This window comes from Bos grunniens, chromosome 17, assembly GCF_055505025.1.
Source record: "Bos grunniens cultivar Pamir isolate PY7600 chromosome 17, Bosgru_T2T1.0, whole genome shotgun sequence".
Taxonomy (NCBI): Eukaryota; Metazoa; Chordata; class Mammalia; order Artiodactyla; family Bovidae; genus Bos; species Bos grunniens.
The window spans coordinates 12,901,156-12,922,333 of NC_141181.1; the positions used below are offsets into that span (position 1 = coordinate 12,901,156).

General features: G+C 40.0%; 1 protein-coding gene across 18 annotated transcripts in view; it reads right to left on the bottom strand.

The window, feature by feature from the left end:
• Window positions 1-4,014: 4,014 nt before the first annotated feature.
• The window catches only part of SMAD1 (SMAD family member 1), an 83,581-nt gene continuing 66,417 nt past the window's right edge, over window positions 4,015-21,178 (bottom strand). For all 18 annotated transcript variants that reach the window (XM_086346532.1, XM_086346515.1, XM_086346516.1 and 15 more), the window contains 4 exons: window positions 21,011-21,127; window positions 15,617-15,838; window positions 9,681-9,937; window positions 4,015-5,388 (listed from right to left, as the gene is read on the bottom strand). In XM_086346532.1, coding sequence (XP_086202658.1) covers window positions 5,245-5,388; window positions 9,681-9,937; window positions 15,617-15,838; window positions 21,011-21,127 — 740 coding nt within the window. In that variant the 3' untranslated portion in view covers window positions 4,015-5,244. The remainder of the gene's footprint in view (window positions 5,389-9,680; window positions 9,938-15,616; window positions 15,839-21,010; window positions 21,128-21,178) is intronic.

Here is a 21,178-nt window from a genome sequence, read left to right on the forward strand (position 1 = left end):
ACTTTCAAAATTACTTATAAAAATGATCTAGCTTTAAAAAGTCAAATAATTGCTTAAGTCACATTTGTCGGCAGGTAACAAAAATCTAAATCAAAAGTACATGAAACAGAAGAGGGGATTCTCCACAAATTCTGGTGTGTCCCCGGAGAGCCAAGAACAGGCCTGTGGCAGCACTTGGGAAATCCTAGACCTGGAAACCCAGGTTCCCTGAGAACCCTGTCTCTCTCATTTTTCATCTCCAGCTCAGATAGCACAAGAGATGGCAGCAAGCCACTCCGCTAAGATTTACCATAGCTTCAGCCAGGCACTTCCCTACTTCCAGTCCCTGAACAGGCCCCCACCTGGACCAAGTGATAGTAGCCAGAAGAATATCACGTTATACTGTATGGAAAACCCCACAATAACCCTGTGGGTTGGAGGCCGGTCTTAGAAATTGGTGGACAGATAGATGCTGGTGTGTTTCAAACACCAGGTAGCTATCATACAGACTTTTACTCTGACTGTTCTCTTGCCTCAAAGTTTCAAAATGCTTCCAGCCTTCCGGGTTCAACCTTAAACACAACTTTTTCTGTAAAACCTTCATTGATCTCCACTCAGCCAAGTCTGAACTCTTTTTTTTTTTTTTTTGAATTTTCTTTGTGCCTCCCTGTGCTTTTTTCATTTTGCCTTATTTTATAGTAAGTTTACATGTTGCAAAATGACAAGAGTAAGAATATAATAAAACGAACTCTACATTTTAAAATCAGACTGGAGTGAAACTAACTCTAGATTTTTAAAATCAGTCTTATGCTACCTAGCTAGGACTGATGCTGAAGCTGAAGCTCCAATACTTTGACCACTTGATGCAAAGAATCAATTCATTGGATAAGATCCTCATGTTGGAAAAGATTGAGGGCAGGAGGAGAAGGGGGTGACAGAGGATAAGATGACTGTGTGGCATCATCGACATAATGGACGTGAGTTTGAGCAAACTCCAGGAGACAGTGAAGGATAGAGAAGCCTGGCCTGCTGCAGTCCATGGGGTCACAGAGTCAGACACAACTCAGCAACTGAACAACAACGATACCTACCTAGGTGACTTTGGACAAGTTATTTCACATCTGAACTAGTTTCTTCATTTATTTATTTTTTAAAAAGTTAAGGAGTCAAGGACACAGTAAACCACATGTTCTTGTGAGGATGGAAGGCATTCTATGGGAACTCTAGACACAGAGCCTGGCTCAGTCGATACTCATGAATTGCTAGTTTTTTCTCTTCCCATTTCCCTTGCTGGGCTCTAAAGTCCTTAAATTCAGAATTTTCCACTGTCCCTATTAAATGGCTTAATGGTAAGTAGGTCTTCATCAAATGTTTGTTGAACTGAATTCCTTTCTGATTGTCTTCTGAGCCAGATTTAACCAGTAATACTAATACTCATGAGAGGTTGACTAAATTGCCCCAATAACCTGTGAGGTAGACTTTATTGCCTCTATTTTTAAAGATGAGAAACCAAGTGCAGAGAAGTTCAGAATTTGCTGGAAGTCCAATCTGTGAAGTAGTGGGGTGAGGCAGTGGCTCCAGGATCCCCCACCTCTGATCATCCCATCTAGTGGTTTCTTAGGGGCAGAAAACACGGCTACCATGAAACACTTCACATTAGTTATTTTTTGTTTGAACTAGTTTACATTTTTTTCCTCGTAATCCAAATAAACGGTTGCTTGACTTTTTTATTCCTTTAATGAAAAACTTCCAGGAGACTTAAAAGCCTCCTATGGCTGATGACATAGGGTTTCTCAGGTGGCACCTAGTGGTAAAGACACATGGGTTTGATCCCTGGGTCAGGAGGATCCCTTGGAAGAGGAAAAGGCAACCCACTCCAGGAGTCTTGCCTGGAGAATCCCAGGGACAAAGAGAAGCCTGGTGGGCGACAGTCCATAGGGTCACAAAGAATTGGACACTACTGAAATGACTCAGCACACACATGGCTGATGAAAATAGTCCTAGGATTTTTCCAAAACTACAAATAATTGCAGTTGAGCATGAAGCGCTGATAGAGGCTCCGTACTGCCAACTCCTAGGGCCCTCGAACACCTGGGAGTTTCACCTGGTAGATTTCCAAGCTGGCTGCCTGCATAGCGACACCACTTGCAAACCTGTCCCAATAGGCAGCCCCAGGAACACAGGAAAGTGAAAAATAGCTGTCCACTAAGAACAAGGGGTTGCAAAGAGTCGGACATGACTGAGCGACTGATCTGAAGAACAAGGTGAGAAACCCTGACCTGAGCTCTTTATTCTTAGACAATTTCCAGTTACCCTTCATTGCTGAAGGCTGATAACTTTGTTCATTTTTCATTTTTTAATTATGTACTTGGCTTTGTCAGGTGTTAGTTGCATCATGCAGGATCTTTCCTTGCAGCGTGCACAATCTCTAGTTGTGGCTTGCAGGCTTTGTTGCTCCATGGCATATAGGATCTTAGCTCCCCAACCAAGGAAGACCTTAACTCCCCAAACAAGGATTGAACCCACATCCCCCGCATTGCAAGGTGGATTCTTAGCCACCGGACCACCAGAGAAGTTTCTCTTTATTATAGCTCACTCATCACCATGGGCTTCCCAAGTGGCACTAGTGGTAAAGAGCCCGCCTGCCAGTGCAGAAGATGTAAGAGATGCGGGTTTGATCCCTGGGTCGGGAAGATACCCTGCAGGAGGGCATGGCAACCCACTCCCATATTCTTGTCTGGAGAATCCATGGACAGAGGAGCCTGGCAGGCTATGGTCCATAGGGTCACAAAGAGTCAGACATTGCTGAAGGGACTTAGCACAAATGCATACCAATCACCATCGGGTATCCAGATCACCTGGGCCAGGAATGACTTAGTAGGTAAGGGGGAAAACAGAGTACAGAAAGGATCCAAGCAAACAGTGACCACATACTTGCATGGCAGCTATGTTTCCAAGGTATAGTCACACGTATTTTTCTTCCAAAAGATCCTCTCCTCACCTTTGCAGTGAGGACACAACAACATTATCTCCATTTTACAGATGAGGGCACAGAGGTTCACAGCAACGAAACAACCCAGCAAAGCACGTATGAACGTGTGTCATGACGGAGGTCTTCCATCTGACTCTCTACACTTACACCATGATGTGTTTGGAGACAGAAAGATGCAGCGGAAATTTCTGCTTGGTCATAGTTTGGAGTAAATGAGGCTGATAAATACCCCGGGGAAAGAGGTATACAAATGTACAGGAGAAGCAGTGGGATCTGTTTGGCCAGGGAAGAATCTGAGTCTCCCCACATTTGTGTCCTTCACAACTCAGCATTTGTAGTGGGGTGGGGCCGAGAGAGAGAATGGGATCAGCCCAGTCCCCAGGAGATGGCAGAGGCAATCATTCTGTCCAGTTGCAATTTCAGTTTTCCTTCCTCCTCCCACATCCTTTCATAGTCACCCTTGCATCCTCATCTGAAATTTAGTAATTGGGACTTCTGGTTGACTGAGAAGTACCCACTAATAACAGCTGCTGCTGAAATTCCTCACATAAAAAAATGCTGTGCATTTAGATCCGCAATTCCAAGTTGAGCAAGTCTGTTTTTTTCTTCACATTTAAAGTTCCTTTATATCCTTTCTTTTCTGATTTAAAGTGACTCTGCTCTTTTTGGGCTTCCCAAGTGGCACAATGGTTAAGATTCTGCCTGCCAACGCAGGAGACCTAGGAGACTGGGGTTCCATCCCTGGGTTGGGAAGATCCCCTGGAGGAGGAAATGGCAACCCACTCCAGTATGCTCGCCTGGAGAATCCCATGGACAGAGGAGCCTGGCGGGCTACAGTCCATGGGGTTGCAGAGAGTCAGACATGATTCAGTGACTGAGCAGACATGCACTGCTCTTTTCATGATTAAGTCTCCCTGCCTCTGCAATTTAGTTTTTTAGTCATTTAGTTATGTTTGGCAAAGAATATTTGAGAAAAATCTCTCAAGAGAGTAGTGAATTTTATGAATCCTAAAATCTTATGTGCGAACAAAGGAAACAACAAATTTTTAATCAAAGTAAGCAATAATGACATGTTTATTTAAAATTTCCAGTAGAGAAAACCCACTAGTTTTGGAATAAAAGTACTCAATGTATGAGAGCGTAAGTGAATATAAAAGATTAGCAGAAGAAAAATAAAACCAAACATAGTACAAAAAAATTTTTTTCAAAGTTTGAAATTGGTTTAAACAGGGATGTTCTTTAAATCCTCCAAATATTTAACAGTTACTAGGTTTGGCAAATAATTCACTTGAAAATTAAAGCCTATTTCTGTACTGTAAACTCCATAAAAACTCCTTATTAAATTCAAGCAACTCCATTCAACTGGTATTGAAATACATAGGCAGTCAATTTCAGAACAGAAGGAATTATTCATTTGCTCTCACAGTTACATGAATTAACCAGCTGCACAACTTTTTTTTTTTTTTTTTTTTGGAGAAGATGAGATAGAAGATGCAAAAAAAAAAAGGATAAAATCTCTAAAAAATTGAAACACAGCAAAATTCAGACATTAGTTTGTTTCTTTAAAGCAACAAACTGAATTTTTACAGTATATTCTACATTTGCATTTCCCTCTCCCCCCGCCCCTTCAATACTCCTAAAACCCACTAGTCTAATCAATTCTTAACTTTCAAATATTCTGTACATATATATTTAGCAAAGAGCATTATGTCTAACATTATTCTGACAGCATTATGGTCAGCATACGATTTTAGAAAGATTACTATGTATATCACCAAGATTAACCTTTACTTAAAAAACAAACAAAAACCTTTACTAAACGAATAGTTTTAAAATATTATGAAAACCCACGAAGAGAAGACTCTACGCAGGCTCTAAACCTGATAAAAACACACGTCAGAAAGACTATTAATGCTTAACTTCTGCCAAACGATGACCTTAAAGTGCCAAACACAAAAGACTCTCTTAGGATCGTTTTTCCAATAGGTGATTTGTCCCTGGCTTGGCCTTCTCTCCTTTAACTATACACAAAGTCCTGCTAAAAAGTATGCATTTTAGTTGATTTTACAATCCAATGTTACAATGTAAACTAAACAGGTTCTTGATATCAACAGTATGTTTAGCCCGGGTTTTCAATTTCTGAATCCGATAGTTGGTCACAGAGGTCAAGTATTGTCAAGGCTCCTTTGTCAGTTCAGATGGTTGTCTGACTCGTCCATCCTTCAAGTACATGCAAGGCTCAATAGTTCTCCAGAGGCAGAAGCCTGAGGCGTTTAAGACACAGATGAAATAGGGTTATGAGGTGAGCCCATCTGGGTAAGAACTTTATCCAGCCACTGGAGGGGGCCGTGCAGATGGATCTCGATCCAGCAGGGCGTGCTGGTAACATCCTGGCGGTGGTATTCTGCTCCCCAGCCCTGGAAACAACAGTGGGAGTCATTGAACCTGATTGACTCAGTGGTTCAACTTACGGAGTAAAAACAGCTCACACAACCGGATGCTCCCATTAAAGATATGGTTCTCTTCACAACACAAATGTGTACACGTGATTTCCAGACAATTATAGCTCCCCAAAGACCATATGTGGATTCCAGATTAAGAAGTACTGGTCTCAGGGGACTTCCCTGGTGGTCCAGTGGTTAATACTCCGCATTTCCACGGTGGGGGGCTCGGGCTGGATCCCTGGTTGGGGAACTTATGATCCCGCATGTTATTCAGTATGGCCAAAAAAAAAAAAAAGAGTACAAGTCTCGGGGAATGAAAATTTTAAGCTACATTATTAAGTGTCCAACTCAATTGTGTCTGACTCTGTGATCCCAAGGACTGCAGCCCGCCAGGCATTTCTGCCCATGGAATTCTCCAGGTAAGAATACTGGAGTGGGTTGCCATTCCCTTCTCCAGGGAATCTTTCCAACCCGGGGATTGAACCCATGTCTCCTGCACTGCAGACAGATTCTCTACAGCCTGAGCCACCACAGAAGCCCAAAGTACATTACAAGGCTGCTGTAATAGCCACTCTGTAGCTCTCATTTTCATTGTCCATTATGTTACTCATACTGTGATGACAGGGATTGTTAAACTCTTATCATCAAGAAAATAAGAAAAAAAGGCATGCAAGACAAACTGACATTCTGTTTCTCCCTATTCAGCCACTGACAGTTCCTTTGCTAACACAGAGCTCCTGACCTTTTGATCTCTAAGCAAATCTGGCAGGAGCACATAAGTATCCAAAAATCTATTAGTAACACATAACCAGTGACTTCGGAGAAGGCAGTGGCACCCCACTCCAGTACTCTTGCCTGGCAAATCCCATGGACAGAGGAGCCTGGTGGGCTGCAGTCCATGGGGTCGCTAAGAGTCGGACACGACTGAGCGACTTCACTTTCATGCACTGGAGAAGGAAATGGCAACCCACTCGAGTGTTCTTCCCTGGAGAATCCCAGGGACGGGGGAGCCTGGTGGGCTGCCGTCTATGGGGTCGCACAGAGTCGGACACGACTGAAGTGACTTAGCAGCAGCAGCAGCAGCAACCAGTGACTTGGATTATTTGTACAAAAGGGTAGCTTGCCAGAGACCTTCAGGATTACTGAATTAGGACATGAAAGTTGACAGAAGTCTCTATGAAAAAGAGAAAAATAATTTTGCTATTGCAAACATCAAATCCTTACAGGTGTGGTGGATGAGGGCATATGAGATACTGATAAACCCTTGTTTCCTGAGAGATGTCAGAGAAGGCTGGGTTCTCTTTATCTATCTCAGAAATCTCAAGAAATATATCTGAATATCAGAACTTTCAGAAGAAACTTGAAATATATGAACCGCATAGATATAAACATCCATGCATCTGTAAACATATCACCATACTGCTAACTTTAATGAAAAGGTTAAGTCCATGTTTCCTGCACTAGACAGTAAGTTCTTTGAAGGTAGAGACCAGATCTCACTTATTTTTCTTCTCAAACATCTAGCAGAGTGATCGGCACAAAGCAGAAGCTTTAGAGATGCTTGTTGAGATGAAATGACTTAGAATTTTCACATATGGGGAGTTTACTGTGCAAATAATTTATAAAATACACGCTTAAAGGCCAAAATTGATCATCTTCACAAAATAGTGCAAAATTGGCTCTTAACATCATTAAAATAGTTTCTATCCTTTCTCCAAGATGCTGAGGGAAGAGTATGTAGTGCTTATGCTAATAAAGAACAAGGCTGTACAGTGATCACATTTTTTGTTGCTAATGTAGTAAGTAGCTGCCCTTTATCATGTCAGCAAGAGGTTAAAATGTTTAACTCTCCAAATCCAGCTTCTCAGCCTTGTCCTTTATAGCTTGTATAACCCTTCATTCCAGTATTTATCAATTTATATTATAATTAAACATAGACTAAGCCATCAGAATCTTGAAGCTAGAGACTTTAGGTGTTTTATTATCTTTGTATTGCTATTTTGGAATGGTGCTAAAAAATGTTTGCTGAATGAATGAAATGCTAATCTATTTTTAATGCATATCTTTGATTATAAACACTCTTTATTAGTGTAAAGGTGGTTTTCACTTGTGTAAAAGTAAATAATTAAAAATCTGTAAAAGTAAAATTATTAAAATTGATTGGGTAATCAATAAGAGATAAGTTTGAGAAGAAAGCCAATTGGAGCATTACAGTCGTAAATTCTCTTAGAGTGGTCCTTTGATAGTAATAATGGACTCATCGAAGGACCCCAGTTCCCTAACTACAGCCACCCATTTTAAAGAGAATGAACACGGGGGTCAGGAAGGAATCTCTGGGCCTTAATCACATGACAGAGTAAGAACATGGATCTTCATGTTTTATTATATTTCCTCCCTATCAACAAAAACAATAAACACAATGCTGGCAAGTCATCATCCTAATTTTAAATTCACTTTAGTCAAAATGCTAAGTCAGAAATCAGGGACTTCCCTGTTGGGCCCTGATGTTGGGAAAGACTGAAGGCAGGAGGAGAAGGGGATGACAGAGGATGAGATGGCTGGATGGCATCACCGACTCAATGGACTTGAGTGTGAGCAAACTCCAGGAGACGGAGGACAGGGAAGCCTGCCGAGGTGCAGTCCAAGGGGCTGAAAAATGTCGGACACAACTTAGTGACTGAAGAACTACAACTGGTGGTCCAGTGGTTAAGACTTCGCCTTCCGATGCAGGGGCTATGGGTTCGATCCCCAGTCAGGGAGCCAAGATCCCACATGACTTGTGACCCAAAAAACCAAATGATAAAACAGAAGTAATACTAACAAATTCAATACAGATGTTTAAAATGGTTCAATAAAAAAAAAAAAACCTTTAAAAAGTTAAAAAAAAATTAAACCATGCATATTAATAATGGATGAGAAAGCTCTTTGTGGTCTCCTAGGTATACAGCATATAGGAAAACCTCTCTAAAAGGTAGAAAATCTCCTTTAATATTTGAAAGGTACCAGACTTGGCTATAAGAAACTGCTGAATTATGTTTCAAGAAAACAAACACTAAGACAACACAGTGAAACTCTCCTAACATGACTCAGAGAAGTAGGGAAAAAATGATTTTCAGGGAAAGTTATCTTTGATGTAAAGGATGATTAACAAAGTAAGGTTCTGAAATTATCCTCTGTAATAAATTCATCACAGAACAGGTCTAACAACAAGTTCAGTGAGCTTCTGAGGAGAGGACATGAAAGGTGATTGCCTCGCCCAAATATATAATTAGTTTTGCTACTCAGGGTAACAGAGGAGGAAAGTCTATGTTTGAGAATTCAGAGACAAGTCAGCCACAGTAAGTTGCTGGTGGTGGTTTAGCTGCCAAGTTGTGTCCGACTCTCCTGTGACTCCATGGACTGAAGCCTGGCAGGCTCCTCCGTCCGTGGGATTTTCCAAGCAAGAACACTGGGGTGGGTTGTCATTTCCCTCTCCAGGGGATCTTCCTGACCTAGGGACCGAACCTACGTCTCCTGTGTTGCACATGGATTCTTTACTGAGCCACCTACTGACTTATAAATTTAATCGTATATTTGAACTATTTTTTATACTTTGATGGCATCTTAAAATTTTTACTTCTCAGTGGCAGAAGAAGAGGCAGCAAAGAGGTCACTTCTAGTGAACAATGTCTGTAACCTTGACCCTCCTCAAACCTAACAGCACAATCTTAGTGCTAAGGCAAGGGCCTTATTAAACTCTTGAATTATAACAAAATCACAAGCTTTGCTGGAACCACTAAAAAATATCCTGGACCAATCAAAAATAAATCCTAGTGTGGCAAACTTTCACTTTCAAAAAAACCTTTGACTCTACAAAAAAATCACTTGCTTACTGTTGAAACAAAAGTACCAAGTGTTTATCATCACAAAAATACTAACAAATATAGAATTAAAAAAAAGAGGGTTGTGCTTACAGGATTGATCTCATAAGACAACCATGCATTTAGAGTATATATGTTATATATATATAACATATTCTAATAATATTACAATAGATAAAATAGCACTATTCAAATAAGGAAAAGTTTTTAAAAACCTGCTATTATTAACATTTAACACAAACACTCCTACATTCCAATGATATTTTCCCAATAGTTAACCTCTTATTAAAGGTTAAAATGGCTAGATAATAAGTTGGTGTCTACAGACATATATCAAGAGGATACAGATCTACATATAATGCAGAAGTGCATTAAACCCTGACCAGAGGAACCAGAACCACTTACCTTCACAAAGCTCATGCGAATAGTGCACATTTTTGTGAGCTCATAGACCGTCTCGAAGCCGTGGTTCACAGACTGTGCCAGTAACTGAGCAAACTCTTGGTTATTAAAAATTTTCAAACTACACCCACTCGGGATCTTGCAAACGGTAGTGGGATGAAATCCGTGATGGTAGTTGCAGTTCCGACTTTGCACAAAAATACTACTGTCACTGAGGCACTCGGCATATACCTCGCCTCCGACATAATAAAGATGAACTCCTGCAGGAAGACAAGCATAGAGTGTGGTTATTATTGTTTTTCACAGCTGACAAGCATCGCGGTAGCTTCAGAATGTAAATTTACACGGTTATTAGATAAACATTCCCTAAGTCTTACACAATTGATAAAATCTTAGTTAACGATATCAGTTAATATAAAGCCCGTATGCCAACATGCCTGTCTAGACAATTTCGAGAAAATATTTAATAACACAGCAAAGTGTGTTAACTTAAAAATCAGTTAACAGAGGACAGCAATTTCATTTTCAAAAGCATTTAATGCCCTATTTGGCCATGGATTGAGAGCACAGTCTCACTTACAAAATATAGCATAAGAAAGCTGGACTTGATTATGGGATCCTACACATATTCATCACATAAGCTCTCTCGTGTTTATTTTGCAGCTAAGCTGTTCAAAAACTTTTAGGGTAAGGAAAGGGAGGATCAAGAGGAGTAAAGGAACCAGAAAACCACAGGTGGAGGAAGTATTGCTGAGAGCGGAAAGAAGGAAAGGTCCAGGGAAAACAGCCCAGAAAAAATAATTCCGTGTAGAATATGATCTCGCTGAATTATCATCTGCTCCAAACTTCTTCCGGTGAGATCTTGAGTGCCAGGAGTGTAGGAAATTGATCTTATCCAATCCTTAAAAAAAAAATGAAAGGGGGGAAAAAAAACCCACCCTGACAAAGCCCCATAGCATTCCAGGCCACCCAGCAAACAAGAGTCCCATCCCATGTGGCCTTCAACAATGGACCTTGCAGGTAACTCTGGCAAGGCTTAGTCAGTGCTAAAGCTATTGTCTCATCCAAAATACTGTGTGCTGTGTTTATAAGTATACACAATGGCTAAGGTTCCTGTAACAATTAAACTGCCGCTGGAGCAGAAGCCCATTTTTCTGTCTGATGTAGAGAAAACAATTTGAGGGTGTGTGTTTGTTTTTTTACTTTTTCCTGATTATAAAAATGAGGAATTTTCATTTTAGAAAATTTAGAAAGTGAAGCAAAATATAAGGAAGCAGAACACATGATCACTCCTTTAGCGGCCCAGAGGTAATAACTATGAATACACATCATTGTGGGTCTTGGGTATCACCAAACTTTCTTTGCAAACATTTAACACATTTCCATGACTGAATAAATACAACAATTTATTTAAAGGATTGTCCCATTACTGGACCATTCTGTCAATGCCAATTTTCTGTTATAACAATGCCATGATCAATGTTGCCGCATAATTCTTGATAATATTCTTAAGAGAGACTCCTGAAAGTTAAGTCATTGGATCGAAGGCTTTTGATTCACTTTGCCAGAGTGCAATTATCAATTTGCAAGTCTCCAGCAGTAGATGTGCGCCTTTCTTATTTCACCCATGCCAGTACTGAGTCTGAGTTTCAAACACAACAAAACTCCCCTAATTTATAGCTGGAAAACAATATTGTTTTAATTTGCACTGAGTCTCGATAGTGCTGCTCTGCTTACTCACCATCTGTGTTTCTCTTGTGGATTTACTGTTCATATTTCTTACCTATTTATCCCATTGGAGTTCCAGTATTTTAGTATTTTTTATGAGCTGCACACATAGGAAAGATATAAATAATTTATTTCCTATTTGTTTCCCTGCTAGTCCTTTGTCTTTTTTGTTCATGCTACTGTTTTTCTTTAACCCACAGAAGTTTGAAATTTCTAAGCAGACAAATCTCTTGGAAACTCTTCTATTGCTTTTTACGCTTAGCAAATCTCTGCCTCTCTGATCAGTTTATTTTCTTCAAACTTTTCAATAGCTTTCCATAAAATAATTCAACTCATTAGTCTACCTGCATGTGTGGAATGAGGTCAGGATTCGAACTCTTAGCCTCCCTGCAAAGCTAACTTTGTTATTACAGGACCATTGAAACAGTCTACCAATTTGTTTTGTTTCATTTAACACACATTAAACTTTTATATATAGTCCAGTCTGAATTTATTGTATTCTATTGCTTTGTCTACACATTGATTTAACTGTAGCTTCATAATCTTTTATTAACCCCCACCTCAAGATTCTTTTCTTTACTCCTTCAATGAAAAATATAGCTATTTTCACTAACGTATACCCAGGGATCCAACCCGAGTCTCTGAAATTGCAGGCAGATTCTTTACCATCTGAGTCACCAGGGAAGCCTCTTTAATGCATACTTCCAGATAATATGCAGAATATACATCTTCCAACTTTCAAAAAACATCACACTGTAATTCTGACATGGATTGTTTTAAACTATGAATTAAATTAGGAAAAATTAGAATATCCTTATAATGCTCTCACCATATTAAGTCTTCTCTTTTAGGAACATTGACTGCCATTTATTTATTCAAATTTTCTTTCTCAGTTAAATCTGGTTTTCTTTATATAATTCTCATATATCGCTGGTTCAGGTTATTTATGCATTCTGTTGCTACTGAAAATGTGATTTTTTTTCCTCTCCATTATATTTTTCTAACTAGTTATTGCCAGATTAAAGAGAACTGACATACAATTTCTAAAAATAGATTCTTTAGTAGTTTCTAGATAAACAATCCTATCATTTTACTAGACACAATCACTGTAAGTAATTTTGAATGAGTAAAAATGGAAGGACACTCATAAGTTTTTGGTATGACTGAAAATTAACAAAAATTTCCTGGAAAGTAATTTGGCAAAATACATGAAGAATTTTTGGCCTTCTAATTTCACTTCAAGAGCCGATCCCCAGAATATTATCGTTTAATATCAATTAATCATTTCATCTACAAATAATGATAATTTTGGCTTATTTCCATTATTTATAAATCTTCATTTGAGTGCTTCTAGTCAAGGCATCTGGAACAATTTTAGCAGCATCCCCAGAATCCGTGTTTTCTTCCGAATTGTCATTAGCAATGTTCCAGAGTACAATGGCTTTTTACTACTGTGCAGTAACGGTCAACTTTAGAACAGAATTAAAAATATGTTCCTCTGTCCCAAATGTATGCAAAACTGGGTTTATATATAGTTCCAGGGGTTTACAGACCACAGGAAGGTATCTATATGCTATGAACCTAAGTTCTGGCATTCTATCATTAAATGTGTAGTTTAGATTTTTTTTTTTTTGCCTTAACCATACTAAGAAACTATCTATCAATTCCTGCTTTATGAGGAGTTATTCTTGTTTCCAGGATTAAATGCTCAACTGCATCTCCAATGTCTTTTAAGGATCTATTAAATAACCTTTTAATTTGGTTTAAATTTCACAAGAGGTCATTTAAAAAGTTTTTACTCTGGAAATAATTTCAAACATATAGGCACAGAACAAACAACAAAGAAAAGCAGAACAAAGAACACCCATAGAACCATTATCCAGATTCATCTGTTGTGACAATTTGCTCCATATGTTCACCATGGGTACCGCCCTCCGTCTATTCTTCCACACACACCCTCATACACACACATGTGTATATATTCTGACACAGGACTCTCAGATGGATAGACAGCTCTCTCTATTGATCTATAAATATAAAAGACATATATAATTTCTTCTTGAAACATTTCACGATGGTCCTTTACCCCTAAATACTTAAGTGTGTATTTCCTAAAATCAGGAGTTTTCTCTTACAAGCCACAGTACAGTTAGCAACGCCAGTGCACTTAACATCGATACACCACGTCTATCCTTTCTACCACTCAAATTCTAACTTTGTCTGCTAACCCCAATAATAATCTTTGTAGTATTTTTTTTTCCCTGTCTGGTACAGGATTATGTCCAGGGTCAGATTACTACAGAGCTGTGGTATCTCATTAGCCTCTTTTAGTTTGGAATATTTTCACATTTTTATCTTTTGACATTGATATTTTGGAAGAATACAGTCCCTCCTCACCCTTTTTAATAGAATGTGCCTCATCTGTGGTTTGTCTGAAGGTACCCTGTGATTAGATTCAGATTTGCATTCTCAATGGGGATTCTCTGTAGGTGCTGTTACCTCCTCATCAGGGTACCACAGCTGCAGACATATGATAGCCACCTGTCTCTCACTGGTGATGGTCATTTTGATCACCTAGTCAAGTTGTTCTCCAATTTCTCCAGGATACAATAACTGATTTTTACTCTCCCTTGTAAGTAACAGGCAGTCTATGAGGAGACACTTAAAAATCATATAAATAGCCCGATTCTCACTAAAAAATTCTCTCTATACTTATCATCCATTGATGATTCTTGCCTGATGGGCTGCAAAATGGAGACTTTCCACCAACTCACACTATATTTAGCCATCAGCCTTCGCCATTCATTTACTTACCTGTTATCGGTATGGACTTATGAATTACTATTGTTCTCCAGTGGTTTAAAACTCATCACTGTATTTAATTATTTCAGTGTTTCAATTATCCAAGCTGGCAGTGGAAATCACTCCAAGTTGGCTCCTGTGACATGCCTCCATCGGGCATAAGTATTTCTTTACTTTCAGACGTAACAAAACATTCTACGCTTATCTTGTGCCCACCTGTTCCAGCCTTGAAGTCAGCCCTTTCTCCAAAGTCTGGGTTCCTCTCTAGCAGCATGGCGTCAAGAAATGATGATCTGATCACTGTATGTGCTTACTACTGCTGGGTATCTTTGCCTCTTGACCCTTTCAGCATATGAATCGAAAACTATATGCATACAGATCGAACCCAATAGATAATCAGAAACTATATGTACGCAGAAACACATCTATTGGATTGGTCCAAAAGTTCGTTCGGCTTTTTCTGTAACATGGAAAAAAATCCGCACTTTTAGGCCAACCCAATACATAGGCCTTCATACACACACATATACCGGAGACCACAAACATGCATGCACACACACACATACACACTACTAAAATCATAACTTCACACTAAAACTTCCACAGGGTTTATTGTTACCCTCCTCCACACCTGTATGTCTCTTATACCACAGTGAAAACCCAGGTTCCCCACAGCATCCACATTTAGTCATTTGCTTAATTTTACAATATGAATACATCTTAAAGTTTCATAACTGTTTCCTTCATTCTGCCACTAAATAATCAAGAGCACTCAAAAGGGTTCAGGATATGTTTGTTGGCACTCTCCCTTACCTGGTCCAGGCCAAGGATATGCAAATGCCATGTTAGTCGCTCAGTTGTGTCCGACTCTTTGCAACCCCATGGACTGCAACTCACCAGGCTCTTTTGTCCATGGGATTTCCCAGGCAAGAATACTGGAGAGGGCTGCCATTTCCTACTCCAGGGGATCTTCCCAACCCTGGGATTGAACCCAGGTCTCCTGAATTACTACTATATTCATAAGTTATCTTGAAGTTTTTTTCCCAGTGAGTTAATGTATTCCACTTGAAATACATTAGCGTTTACTTCTTTGCATTTGCTTTTAGTTTTAGGTTGTAAAGAATTTTTAACAGCTATTTCATTCTGCAGCAAAACATATGATAGAATAGTATCCCCAAATAGCAAATCACAATTTCAACTAATTAAATAATAATTATGAGTCCGTAGACCACAAAAATCACTGACTGGGAAATGAAGAACTTCCTGACGACACAAATTGAAAAAAGTATTTACAAACTGAAGCAGGCGTATATTATCTGGTGTTGGCTCCAGAATGACTGCCGGTCAGTTCTGGGGGAAGTAGAACGCGACAGACAGACCGTTCAAGAGAAGCTCCAGCGAAGGCTCACCTTTCCCGATGTGCCGCCTCGTGTTTTCGATGGTGGAATTCCGGTTAACGTTGGAGAGCAGCCCGAGGCAGAAGCGGTTCTTGTTGTTGGAAGGATCGGTGAAACCATCCACCAACACGCTCGTGGAGGAGGCATGGAACGCTTCGCCCACACGATTGTTGAGCTCATAGTAGACAATAGAGCACCAGTGTTTCGGCTCCTCATAGGCAACCGCCTGAACATCTGTAAGAAAGGAAAGCTTAGAGTCACCCATGGGGAGTGCCCCGGGCGTTCGAAAACTGAGACTGCGGCGTAAAGTTGGCGCAGGGTCATGGAATGAAGATGTGACACAGCCACCACTATTATCAGGTACAGAGTTTATCTCTGATCTCGGGAGCAGGGACTCCTTGCTAAGTGGGGCATTCACCTTCCATTGGAAGATAATTTTCTCTGATGGCTATCGGATCAACAAGACGGCAGCTAAGCACGCCAGCAGTTATGTGCTGGACACTCCCAGGACACTGCTGGCTCTATAATTTGCCAAAATGGAAATGACCCCACCACTGACCCTGGCTCACCATCTAAAGAAAGGCAACAAGTGGCAAGTGAAAAAAACAAGTGGGGAGAGAACAATAGAGGACAGGAAATATGCCAGAGGTGCTGGCACAAAAAAGGAATGACTCTGGACAATGCCTCAGTATGCCGATGCTTTTCCAAAGCAATGAAAAATCAGTTTCTAATTATTGATAAAAAGTTACTTGACTTCACGTTGCCAGTAACTCTCACAGCCTTGCTCCAGTCCTCAAACTCAGGAAGAAATCCTGCCAGCTGGCCATTCTTCCTGGATGAATCATATCTCTCTCACCCAGATTTCATGCTAACTTCCTTATATTTGCTTTAAGTCATGCAGAGCAGGTGTGTTTTGTCTCTCCATTCCCAGAATGGGCCAACAATGGAAATTACCCAACTTTACTGACAGGATGCAGCTTGTTAAGTCAAATCTCTTAAGACTAACAAATCTCCAAACAGAACATGCTTCTAAACATTTGCAACTAAAAGGTTCTAAAGATAAGTTCCTTCTGCAGTAAAACCTCTTATATCACTGCTTTTAGAGATTCCAGGAATACAAACCATATATTTCCACTGTGCCAATATGTAATGATCTGAAGTTTTTATGAACCCTGGAGTATACAATCACTTAAAAAAAAAGAAAGAAAATCCATGTTGGAAGCATGAACTCTGTTAAAGGAGAACGACCTCTGTGTTCTGAACATCAACCTCCATGAATATTAAAACACCCTTTACTTTAGAATACGGTAAAGAAATTAAGAAAAATAATCATTAAAAAATCCATCCATACATTCGCTGCTTTATACACTTAAGCAGGTGAGTTGAAAACAAACACCATCTTCCATGATTGCTAAGTGTCATCCCATGTCAATCAGCTATTATGTCAATCAGCAAGGTTCTTTCAGATTTACAGGGGCCAAATCTTAAAGAAGGCTGCAACGTCATTAAGAGAAGGCTTTAATCAGCTACCAGGATCATTCAAAGTACTATTCATCTAGCTTGGAGACTGACAATTTTTTTCTGTAAAAGGCCAGTAAGGTCTTAGAGGCCACACAATCTCTATGGCCGCTATTCAACTGTGCCCTAGCTGTGCAAAAACATCCACAGATAATATGTAATGAATAAACATGGCTACGTCCCAATAAAGCTTTATTTATAAAATAGGCAGCAGGCTGACGTGGCCTGTGGGCTGCAGTGTGCTGACCCCCTGCTCCAGGAAAACCAGCAAGGTTCAACAAAGCCAGCAGTCCTTAGAAAAACATTAATGGTAAACTTACTTTCTAATGGGGAAGCAATTTTTAGCCATTTAAAGGAAAATCTGAAAGCCAATTAAAGGTCTGTTTTCTGAAATCAGACACTTTGGCTTAACAACCATGGCTGCTAGTCCACATGCTCGTAACCGTTTCAGGCTATGCCCATTCCCTTCTGTTCCCCAAATACACATTCCAAAGGTGTGTGAGATAGTTATTTTCCCCAACCAGAATCTTGGTCAGCTCATATGTTTGAGAGGATGCTTTACAGATTATCAAAATCCAGAGTCAGTAAAAAAACACATAGCCAATAAAAAAGATATAAGAAATGTTTACACATTAAAAAGGTGTAACTTCCAATTTATTTAACTTCCACTGAACATTGAAGTAAAGTTCTCTGAATTCATCATCAACTGCGAAAACCTTAAAAAAAATATCAGCGACTTCTGACAAAGTCTGAGGTTATTTCCAGTCCTTTATTTTAAAAAGTGCTAATTCTCACTGGTCAAAGCAAACACCCTCTTCCAACAACACAAGAGAAGACTCTACACATGGACATCACCAGATGGTCAACACCAAAATCAGATTTATTGTATTCTTTGCAGCCAAAGATGGAGAAGCTCTATACAGTCAGCAAAAACAAGACCGGGAGCTCACTGTGGCTCAGATCATGAACACCTTATTGCCAAACTCAGACTTAAATTGAAGAAAGTAGGGAAAACCACTAGACCATTCACATATGACCTAAATCAAATTCCTTATGATTATACAGTGGAAGTGAGAAACAGATTTAAGGGACTAGATCTGATAGACAGAGTGCCTGATGAACTATGGACGGAGGTTTGTGACACTGTACAGGAGACAGGGATAAGACCATCCCCATGGAAAAGAAATGCAAAAAAGCAAAATGGCTGTCTGGGGAGGCCTTATAAATAGCTGTGAAAAGAAGAGAAGCAAAAAGCAAAGGAGAAAAGGAAAGATATAAGCATCTGAATACAGAGTTCCAAAGAATAGCAAGGAGAGATAAGAAAGCCTTCCTCAGTGATCAATGCAAAGAAATAGAGGAAAACAACAGAAGGGGAAAGACTAGAGATCTCTTCAAGAAAATTAGAGATACCAAGGGAACATTTCATGCAAAGATGGGCTCGATAAAGGACAGAAATGGTATGGACCTAACAGAAGCAGAAGATATTAAGAAGAGGTGGCAAGAATACACAGAAGAACTGTACAAAAAAGATCTTCACAACGCAGATAATCACGATGGTGTGATCCTCACCTACAAGCCAGACATTCTGGAATGTGAAGTTAAGTGGGCCTTAGAAAGCATCATTACAAACAAAGCTAGTGGAGGTGATGGAATTCCAGTTGAGCTATTTCAAATCCTGAAAGATGATGCTGTGAAAGTGCTGCACTCAATATGCCAGCAAATTTGGAAAACTCAGCAGTGGCCACAGGACTGGAAAAGGTCAGTTTTCAGTCCAATCCCAAAGAAAGGCAATGCTCAAACTACCACACAATTGCACTCATCTCACACACTAGTAAAGTAATGCTCAAAATTCTCCAAGCCAGGCTTCAGCAATATGTGAACTGTGAACTTCCAGATGTTCAAGCTGGTTTTAGAAAAGGCAGAGGAACTGGAGATCAAATTGCCAACATCCGCTGGATCATGGAAAAAGCAAGAGAGTTCCAGAAAAGCACCTATTTCTGCTTTATTGACTATGCCAAAGCCTTTGACTGTGTGGATCACAATAAACTGTGGAAAATTCTGAAAGAGATGGGAATACCAGACCACCTGACCTGCCTCTTGAGAAACCTGTATGTAGGTCAGGAGCAACAGTTAGAACTGGACATGGAACAAAAGACTGGTTCCAAATAGGAAAAGGAGTATGTCAAGGCTGTATACTGTCACCCTGCTTATTTAACTTATATGCAGAGTACATCATGAGAAACGCTAGGCTGGAAGAAGCACAAGCTGGAATCAAGATTACTGGGAGAAATATCAATAACCTCAGATATGCAGATGACACCACCCTTATGGCAGAAAGTAAAGAGGAACTAAAAAGCCTCTTGATGAAAGTCAAAGAGGAGAGTGAAAAAGTTGGCTTAAAATTCAACATTCAGAAAATGAAGATCATGGCATCTGGTCCCATCACTTCATGGGAAGTAGATGGGGAAACAGTGGAAACAGTGTCAGACTTTATTTTTTTGGGGTCCAAAATCACTGCAGATGGTGACTGCAGCCATGAAATTAAAAGACACTTACTCCTTGGAAGAAAAGTTATGACCAGCCTAGATAGCATATTCAAAAGCAGAGACATTACTTTGCCAACAAAGGTCCGTCTAGTCAAGGCTATGGTTTTTCCAGTGGTCATGTATGGATGTGAGAGTTGGACTGTGAAGAAAGCCAAGCGCCAAAGAATTGATGCTTTTGAACTGTGGTGTTGGAGAAGACTCTTGAGAGTCCCTTGGACTGCAAGGAGACCCAACCAGTCCATTCTAATGGACATCAGTCCTGGGTGTTCGTTGGAAGGACTGATGCTAAAGCTGAAACTCCAATACTTTGGCCACCTCATGTGAAGGGTTGACTCACTGGAAAAGACCCTGATGCTGGGAGGGACTGGGGGCAGGAGGAGAAGGGGACGACAGAGGATGAGATGGCTGGATGGGATCAACAACTCGATGCACATGGGTTTGAGTGAACTCCGGGAGTTGGTGATGGACAGGGAGGCCTGGCGTGCTGCGATTCATGGTGTTGCAGAGTCGGACATGACTGAGCGACTGAACTGAACTGAACTGAAAGAATGAAATAACACATACCTAGTAATGAACTTGTATTTTAACTTCAATTTGCGTTGTTGTTTTTTAGTCACAAAGTCATGTCAGACTCTTTGTGACACCACGGACTGTAGCCAGCCAGGCTCCTCTGTCCATGGAATTCTCCAGGCAAGAATACTGGAGTGGGTTGCCATTTCCTACTCGAGGGGATCTCAGGTACTGAACCCGTGTCTCCTCCATCGTAGGCAGATTCTTTACCACTGTGCCACCTGTGAAGTCCTTCCACTTGCCTTAATTGAAGCATGCGCGCAGGGAACAAATGCTGTTAGTTTGGTTCCGCTGCCACTATTCTAGATGAGGGCCAGAAGGAAGACGAGGCTTATGAATATTTATCCTGACAACAAAAGAAGCCTTTGGAAAGCCTTGTTATATGATCTTTTCATTTTGGAAATCACCAGTGAAAACTCTACTTCAATTTTATACTCACTTTTTTTCCCCTCAACATCCCTTTGTCTTTCACTTAAAGATATTCTTTTATCACCAATTTGGAAGTATTAAGTACTAAGGCTCTAAACAGATGGCTGCACAATTATATTTAGACTTTCATTAGCTAAATCAGTGTGTCTGTTCTTCATATAAAAGGCTTATTTCTAATCCAAGGAATTCTTTCTACTGAAATTCTCTTATAAGTGCTCCTTATATATTTTATAGCTTCAAATAGCTATCTTTTTCAAGACTAATAAAAAATTTGTGAGAGAAAGCAACATTTGGACAGAGAACTTCAGACTCTAAAAAGAGAAGCAGCAGCAGTTCATTCTACCTCCTCTGTTGATTTCTGAAGGCAGAGAAGGTGCCATCATATTTGTGTCCATGGGTTGAGAGCCATCCTGGGTCATGGGGTCTTCAGGGGGCAGGTAAGCAGGTGGGGGTGTATCTGCTACAAAATTAAAAAAAAAAAAAAAAAAGATTTGTTTATCCTTAGTAAACA